Source organism: Triticum aestivum, chromosome 7D (genome assembly GCF_018294505.1).
Source record: "Triticum aestivum cultivar Chinese Spring chromosome 7D, IWGSC CS RefSeq v2.1, whole genome shotgun sequence".
NCBI lineage: Eukaryota > Viridiplantae > Streptophyta > Magnoliopsida > Poales > Poaceae > Triticum > Triticum aestivum.
The window spans coordinates 26001202-26010626 of NC_057814.1; the positions used below are offsets into that span (position 1 = coordinate 26001202).

At 44.7% G+C, this 9425-nt stretch overlaps 1 protein-coding gene across 1 annotated transcript; it reads left to right on the plus strand.

The window, feature by feature from the left end:
- Positions 1–5222: 5222 nt before the first annotated feature.
- LOC123169073 (aspartyl protease family protein At5g10770) lies at positions 5223–7348 on the plus strand. The gene is made up of 3 exons (XM_044586921.1): positions 5223–5462; positions 5583–5863; positions 6060–7348. Exons 1-3 carry the CDS (start codon positions 5285–5287, stop codon positions 7128–7130), a joined length of 1530 nt encoding a protein of 509 aa, XP_044442856.1. The 5' UTR covers positions 5223–5284; the 3' UTR covers positions 7131–7348.
- Positions 7349–9425: the final 2077 nt, after the last annotated feature.

Here is a 9425-nt window from a genome sequence, read left to right on the forward strand (position 1 = left end):
CAGTTGCATGTCAACCATTGACTCGCAACTACAGAGGGCGTATGTTTGTAGGGGGGCCTGTTGCAAGTCAATCATCAATTCACAACTAGGGGGTGTATGTTTGTAGGGCCTCAGTTGCAAGTCAACCATCGACTCACAACTAGGACGCATCGTACTTTTTGTAGTGATCCTAGTTGCATGTAACCATCGATTCACAACTAGGGGCGTATGTTTGTTTGTTTGTTCTCTTCATGGTTTTCCTGATTTATTCCTTTGCCCTTTTTTTCTTCACATGATTCTGTTTCCTTTTTACTTATTTTCATTTAATAAGCAAATTTATAATTTTCTTTTTCTTATTTGTTTGTCTATTTCAAAAAGTATTTGGAATTTGAAAAACTCTTTTGTTTTTTCAAAAGCTATTTTTGTAAAAAATATCAAAATAAGTACACGTTTTTCAAAAAATGCTCGCAAGTTTAGAAAAAAACTTGTTTTAAAAAAAGTTCAAATGTTTAAAACAAAGTTCCCTTCTTAAAATTTCTTCACAAATGCTAATCATCTCTTGAGCTTTACACGTACTGGACTAAAGTACAAGCTCTCACCTTGACTACATTCGTTTCTAAACCCAGGCATCTCACGTACGTTTCTTAGTTTGTCATGTTTGATGCTAACAAAAGAAAGTGGCACGCAGGCCTCACAGGGTACTCGTAAGCTTTTACGCGGTGCATTTTTTATGACAGGTAGAGGAAATTGTCAATGAAAGGGCAACAAACATGGATGACATCATCTTAGATGTGACATAATTATGTCACATCTAGATGTGTCCTAGTCACACCCAGTAAGATTTTGAGAGCAAGCGTCCTACGTCCCAGAAAGCGAGCCCTACTAAAGCAACGCAGAAAAAAGCAAAGGAAAGCACTACCTCAACAAAAAGGAAATCAAAGGAGAGCCGGATCAGATGTCCATCACGATGTCGGATTGAAAGCAAAGCAACAAAGATGCAAAACGAAAGCTAGCCATCTACGAATGGGAAAAATATGCTTAGCCATATGCATGCATCCATGCTGCTGCGAACGCACCCGAATCCCAGAGGTGCCATCATTGCATCGCACCCTGTCCGGTTATTTTTCACGCCAGTCGGTCAGCACGATCGTACGATGATCTTTAACGCGTGTAACACGCGCCAATAGAAAAGAGGCATATATACGGTCCACGTGTAGTCAAGGAAAATCGTGTGAAAGAAGAAAGGCAGCCAAGCTGGGAATGTGATGCTTTCTGTTAGATTATCATTTTCTTTTGTCCTGCCAACCCTTTTTTAATTTTAGTGGTCTGTCCTGACAACCCTAGTACATTTATTTTGTACATGTTTTTTGAATGTGTATTCCAAAGGGTAGATGGAGATTTGGTACCCTTTTTTTTATTCTAGTGGTTGAATGTCATTAGTTTCTCTTAGTTACTTTTCACAAAGAAAAAGAAGTTTCTGTTAGTTACATGCATGCTATAAGAGGTACCCTTAAATATACAGTTTAGGAGATCTCTAGTCGGGGAACGTTAGAATTCCTGACTACACTTGGTTAGACGGTTAATGGATGTTCAATTATCTGACCGACCTGATTCTTTTATCTGGAAACTAACAAGCAACAGTGTGTTCACGGTTAAATCGTTTTATATGGATCTCATTAACTCTGGCCCAATCCCAAGATCCCTACATATTTGGAAGGTGAAGGTCCCCTTGTGTATTAAAATCTTTATGTGGTTTGCACAAGCAAGTGATTCTTACCAAGGACAACTTGATAAAGCGAAGGTGGGTGGGTAGTCCACGATGTTGTTTTTGTGTGCATGATGAGACAATACAACACTTATTTATAGAATGCCCCCTCGCGAGATTACTCTGGTGATCGATTCATATAGCCTTTAACATTAATCCACCAACTAGCATTAAAGGTTTATTTGGGACCTGGCTAGCTAGTATAGATTTGCTTACTGCGTCTCGTATTTGGATTGGAATATGTGCGCTTCTTTGGGCTATATGGAACTGCAGAAATGATATGATCTTTAACAGACAATATTCCTTAACATTCTTGCAGGTCATATTCAGAGCTACTGCTTGGATCCGTACGTGGTCCTTACTCACTCCTATGGAGTTCAGGGAGCCTTTGGTTACTGGGTGCATCCAATGGGAGACGGTAGGACGGGATATATTCAACCAGTTTGGATGGCGGTCTCTTAATAGAATAGGCATTTAGTGTTCTATTGTTTTACACATGTCGGTTGTGGCTTTGAGAACTCTTTTTTATTTTCGCTCCTCTTGCGAGTTGTAATGGAGATAAGACTTTTTTTGTTTGAACTTCATTTTTAGTAAAGATGGCCGCATGCATTCTTCGGATGCAGAGGCCGGGGGTAAGCCTCCTTTTCCAAAAAAACAAAAAAAAAGTTACATGCATGCTTCTGATTTTCTTTGTCGTTCCATGGTAGCAAAATAATCAGCCTATTTCAAAATATAAGGTGTATTACTTTTTTGAAAGTCAAACCATTTAAGTTTGATCAAATTTATAGAGAAATATATCAAAATCAATAATATACAATTTGTATTTTTAAATTCATCATGAAATGAATGTCCTTATGTTTCATATTGTGGATGTCGATACTTTTGCTCTGAACTTGGTCAAAGTAAAAGAGATTTGACTTTCAACAAAACTAATACCCCTTATATTTTGATAGAATATTTAGTTTGGCTGGTGGGGATGATGATAGAGTGTGTTTTATTTTTATTTATAATGTGGTGATTTGGTGCGTCTTTCATGGTGTGATTCTGTATTATCCGCTAACCAAGCTATATTTACGTGGGGACATTTATGTATCAATGGTTGGATGTACTACTATATTGGTGTTACAATATCACATAGTGGCGCTTCTTTTTGCCAGCTGGTGGGAGGGTGCGCGGGATTGATATGTTTTTATAGGCCGGTTGAAAGGCCATTTGTCCGGCCAAAACCGTAAACCAAATCCAAAATTGAATACCTCAATTAAATGAAAGATCTTCAAAACTAGGGAACATAGTAAATTAAAAGATTAGAATGGGAGAGCTTGAGGAAGTGTTGATCCAGTCAAAATGGTTGACCTAATTCTAAATTGAATACCTCAATTAATTGTGAGGTCTTAAAATTTAGTAAACATAGTGTATAGTATAAAAGAATTGAATAAGAGACCTTTGATAAACCGTTGACTTCAGCTAGCTAGCCGCCGCCTCCAAAAAGCTAGGGTTCTCTGCCTCCCGCCAGCGCCGGTGCCGGTCTGTCCCGTCTTCGGTGGGAGGGCTCCATTTTTAGATCTTTTTTCGAGCTTTGTGAGGGTTTGTGTCCTGCTCAGGAGGGCGAGATAGCGGCGGCCCCCTGAAGATGGAATAAAGGTCTCCCCGCCTAGCCCCGGCCCGTTCCAGTGATGTGTCTAGCATCATCGGTGGGCGTGTGGATGTGTGTCTCCGGCGGATCTATCTTTGGTGGATTTGCTCGGATCTGTTCGTCGTTCGTCTTCGCCCGTGTGTCTTCAGGTTGGATCCTTTTGATCTACACTCTTCATCTAAGGTTGTTGCTATTCTGGTGCGTTGGTTCTATGGGGCCTTAGCACGACGACTTCTCGACTGTCTACCACAACAATGTTTGCCCAACTCAGGCGAGCGAGGGGCGATGACAGCGGCGCGCCTTCGGCTCGCTTTAGTGCTTGTAGTCTTTGCTAGGTGGTCTACGGATCTTGATGTAATTTTTATTATTTTTAGTGTTCGTTGTACTATCATGATTGAAAATGAATAGATTTGAAGTTTTTCTCGCAAAAAAAGAGAAATCGTTGACTCGGTCAAAATCGGGTTACCCAATTCTAATTGAAGACCTCAATTGAATGTGAGCTCTTTAAAACTAGGGAGCTTACGCCTCCTTTGGTTTTGAGGAATTTTGTAGGAATACCATACGATATGATTTCTATAGGAAAAATTCCTTTAATGCCCTTTGGTTTGTAGGAATAGAATCCTATTCCTACGCAGGAATTCTTCCTATCCTCCACATTTCATAGGAAAATAAACATTAGCCTAGACTAAATGGGAAAAATCCTATGATTTCAATCAAAGGATATCTTCGTTCCTATTCCTACTCATAGGATTTGAGATGCATGTCATCCTATTTCCTATGACTTTTCTATTCCTATGATTTTCCTACCCTATGAACCAAAGGAGGCCTTAGTGTTATAGAGGATTAGCTAATTGCCATCGGTTGCAACGAGAGCAAACAAATTTAGTGATTTAATATCAATTACGAGTATCCCATTAAAGACGTCGTGAGTGATTTTTTCCTAAAGCCCGTTCCACATCCAAGTCGCCGGAAAACATCGTGTGGCAGAACATGAAGATGATGGAGAGAGACTGGAAGATTTTTCTTAGTAACTGGGAGCAGAGCGCCCCTTTCTAGGAGGAGCTCATATAAATGATACTTTCCCTAAATTTAGGCGAATGATACACTCCATAATTTGCATGATCCTTCCGTCCAAAGTTAATTAAATGATACTTTCCATCAATGAATGGATGTTTTATTAAGGGAATGAGTAGGACAAGGAAATATATATTTTGATTTGGTTTAGATTATTTCAAGTTATTCTATATACATTGGGTTTTTTTTTGTGCGGCATCTGTTGAGATTACCATAAACATTTGCAAAAGACCAAAGAGATAGGGACGTGTGGGAGGAGGTGAGCGACGTAGAAACTCCTATTTAATAGTAGAGATAGTGGGAGGAAGTGAGCGAGTATACATTAGTTATGTGTGTTTAGGGCATGTACATTGCAAGGCGCCTCATTAGACACTTAAGCCGTAATAAAAAATTTGTGTTTCTTCCTTGCGCCCTGGCTAGCGCCCGTGTTTCCAACGCTCGGTGCCAGGTACTGGCGGTACTCATGTGAAAAAAAAACGAAAAATTGGGCTAGCGCCCGGCGAGCGGCGACTAGCGCGGCATCGATGCTGGCCTATTTCCTGGAATCAGACGTGATATGACGAAAACTACCAGGATTCTGATCCTGGCGCTCGGCTTTAGTGCCCGCATTGAGGATGCCCTTATGGGTGAGTGTATGCGTGTATATATGAGTGGTTGCGTCTGTACTACGATTAAGAAAAAAGATTAGTAGCCTGCAATCATCTGATGCTGAGGCGGTGGTGAATCCTCCTGCCCAAAAAATAAACACCACCATATCGTTTATCTATATATAATAGGAGTGTCCGAGTAAGCATCGATCATAGCACCCAATTCACAATAGCTAGCCTCTAGCCATGGCTCTCCTTGTGCCATTACTGGTGCTGCTTCTCTTCTCTAGCTCCTGTGGTACATCATCATCTCTTGACATTTCCCATGGAACAACCGCAGCCAGCGTGGGCGAGGAGCTCAACTACTACGTCGTCGTGGAAACTACCTCGCTGGAGCCGAGCCCCGTCTGCCAAGGTCACAGGGGTACGTATGCACGGATCCTAACTAATCAACCCATCCCACCAGTGGTGTGCCTCTAACTCTACCAAAAGATGCAGCGGCGCATTTGGAAATTAATCAACGTTTGCCATGTAATATATGCAGTGAGCCCATCGGCCAGCGGCAGCGGCAACCTTACCGGCGGCGCCTGGGTGCCGCTGAGCCATCCTAATGGTCCGTGCTCCGAGGCAGGGAACAGTGGCGCGCCGTGGTCATCCGCGGCCGAGACGCTCCAGTGGGACCAGCACCGCGCCGGATACATCCAGAGGAAGCTCTCCGGCGATGAGCCCGCCGGCGACGACGACGAACCGCCCCTTCAGCAACCCCAGGCATCCGGGGTCACTAGCGAGCCCGCCGCAAAGTTTGCTCTGCCAGCTGGAAATCAGGTGAACTAAAGCACATTGTTGATGATGGTTGTACGTTGATCTAAATGCTTGGTGATCGCAACAAAATGGATGAATGTCTAAACTAAAATTGTGAATGAAATATATATAAAACAAGAAGAAAAATCAAGAAACTGGTGTCTCTATCGATCGTCTGTGGTTCATGAAATTCACTTTGCAACCTTATATTACTTTGCAGGGGAAGTCCGAGGTCACTCCGACGGCCACGGTCGGCGGGGGCAGTCTGCCCGGAGTGACCCAACACATGGTGATCGACACGGCCAGCGACGTGCCGTGGGTGCAGTGCGCGCCCTGCCCAAAGCCGCAGTGCCACCCTCAGACGGACGCCACGTACGACCCAAGCAAGTCCACCACCTATGCTCCCTTCCCTTGCAGCTCGCCCGTCTGCCGCCAGCTCGGCCCGTACGCCAACGGCTGCACCGGCGCCGGCAACACCGGCCAGTGCCAGTACCGCGTCCAGTACCCCGACGGATCATCCACCTCCGGCACCTACATCTCCGACGTGCTAACAATCACCCCCACCCCCGCCGGCATGGTCAGCGGCTTCCGCTTCGGGTGCAGCCACGCCCTGCAGCGACCCGACCTCTTCAGCAACACCACCGCCGGGATCATGTCGCTCGGCCGGGGCGCGCAGTCGCTCTCGTCGCAGACCAAGGGTACCTACGGCCACGTCTTCTCCTACTGCGTCCCGCCGACGTCGAGCCACACCGGCTTCTTCGTCCTCGGCGTCCCGAGGATCGCCGCCTCCAAGTACGTGCTCACGCCCATGCTCAAGAGCAAGATGGTCCCGTCCATGTACCTCGTGCGCCTCCGCGGCATCGACGTAGCCGGTCAGCGCGTCGCCGTGCCTCCCATGGTATTTGCAGCCGGCGCGGTGATGGACTCCCGCACCGTCATCACGCGCCTCCAGCCGACCGCGTACCGCGCGCTGCGCGACGCCTTCAGGGCCCAGATGGGCGCGTACCGCGTCGCACCGCCCAAGGGCCAGCTTGACACCTGCTACGACTTCACCGGCGTCCGCACCCTCAGGCTGCCCAAGATCTCGCTTGTGTTCGACAGCCGGAGCAACAGCGGCGCTGCCGTGGAGCTGGACCCGTCGGGGGTGCTGTTCAACAGCTGCCTCGCGTTCGCGTCCACCGGCGCCGGCGACGGATCCACCGGTGTCATCGGCCACGTCCAGCAGCGGACGATCGAGGTGCTCTACAACGTCGGCGGCAGCGCCGTCGGGTTCCGCCGTGCCGCGTGCTGAGCTACACAGCGCGCGTTCAGCCTACCTACCTACTACGTACCTACCATCGTTTGGGTTCTTGGGTAATATCCCTATTGGGCCTTTCACCTATGGCCGACAAATAAGCCGATTTGACAAGTGTTTTGTGTGCCGTATTTCCCGTTACCAATATTTTGTGTGCCTTTATCGATTGTAAAAGCTTTACTTATTGTGCGAAATGAAGGTTGAGAATTATTTTCTGTGGTTTAAGCGTAAGATTTATTTGCTGGACTACTCAGTCCTTATTCGAGTTGTATGCTCTGATCATCCTGAAATGGTCAACTATTGTTCATCATGTTTGGCCCATTATAAAATAATCACAACCATTTTGCATAATTTGATTTTTTTTTCTTTTTTACATTTTTGAATTGGATATCAGTTCAAGCGGAAGCACGGGTTATAGCCGCCACGCTATTTGTCATGGTGAAACAAGCCCACCCGAATTCAAGTTTTAGACTTAGCATGGCTGCTCATATATTTTCCGAATTTGTTTCAGCTTTTTCGGTGCAATCGTTTGGTATGATATGCTCATCGACTACGAGGTGTCTGTAGTGACTTTGTCAATGTCAAGATCTGTCAAATCGGTTGCGAATCAACCTGTGGTTAGATGGTTATGAGGACAGTGGTATTCACAGCCCACCAGAATTCAACTCCTAGACTTAATATTGGTGCTCGCATTTTCCTGGATTTATTTCAGGCCTTCCGACGATGTGCGTTCAGTGAGAGAAGTAGACTTTACATTGGTGCTCATATTTTCCTAGACTTATTTTAGGCTTTCCGATGATGTGCATTATGTGGGAGGAGATGTCCACATTGACTATGAAGACATCTGTAGCGACTTCATTAGTCTCATGATAATGTGTTTTCTCAATCTCTTGGAGGTGCTCATATAAGTAGGGTATGCTTTCACAGAGATGAGTGTATATGCGTATGTATGAGCGTACGCGTCTGTACTGTGTTCAGAAAAAAAATTCTACCAACTCGACTCAGAGGTGTGCTCATGAAGATAAGGTATGTGTGTGTACATTTGTGGGGACCAGTGTACTTACTTGATGTGAGCGTCTGTGGTTATAATCAAGGAAGGATTTATTATACAACGTACGATTCTTGAGTCTAAAGGAAATGCTAGTTACTTTACCATATTCATTTTTGAGCAATGATATTCCTATTTGCTAATTTTACAAAAACCTTGCAAACGTGGAGATGGTTGCAGTAAAAATGAACTAGTACGTAGAGTTCGGTTGCAGTCAAAGTGAACTAGTAGGTAGAGTTCTTGTAGAACTTTTAAATAGGAATATGATTTCTCTTTCATTTTATATGATCATGCTCGAAAGTTTACTGTCTCCAGATTGGTAGCTACGCACGCATCTTTCATCCCTCACACGCCTCCTATCCCTTGCGTGCAAGTACCTAGATTGCAATAGAGCCTACGTGGTTTACAGGTTTAGGCAGATAACCTTGCATGCTTTGCATTCAGGATTCGTACCTTTTGCTAGGGGAAAGGAAATTATTGTCCGTGGAAAGTAATGTGAACTATCTTATATCATGGAGTGGACAGCAGAGCGAACCAACAATGAACATGAAAGCTGAGCAGGTGACCATGTCTGTAGATGTCAGGTGTAGAGTGGACAAGAACACAGACTGACACCAGATATCACAGACGAGCAAGGGATCACACTAGCATTAGGTTGGGAACAACGAGCCAGAGTGAATGACGCGTGGTGAAAGTGATGCATGACATGATAGCAGAGCAAGCAATTACTGTAACAGAGGTTACTCACAGCGAGAGGGAGTACACGGCGATATGAAAAAACACCGGAAAGTAGCCGAGCAAGATATCATAACAGAGGGTAGGGCAACGAAGGCGAGTAGACGGCAACGCACAAACACAAAAAAAAAACGCCGGCAAGGAGCCGAGGAAGGTATCACCATACAGATTAGCGCAACTACATGGAGTGGTGGCGATGCAAAGTGATGTTGGTCACAGTAGCTGAGGACGGATCTCACGGTTCATAAATTAGATCTTCCATTCAAAATTACTAAAGCAAAAGTAAAATATTTTGTTTTGGCAAGTCAATAGGTGTTGGTCAAGTTGGCACCTAAAGTCCATCTCGTTACGTAATTAATTACATTGACAATAAAAATGACGTGTAAATTGCGATGATCGCGTGTAAAATGTTTATGACCCGATGCAATGCACAGATAATTACCTAGTAATAGGTCAAAGAATCTATTCAACCCTAACTCTATGTATGGTATCTTGCCCATCCACACGAC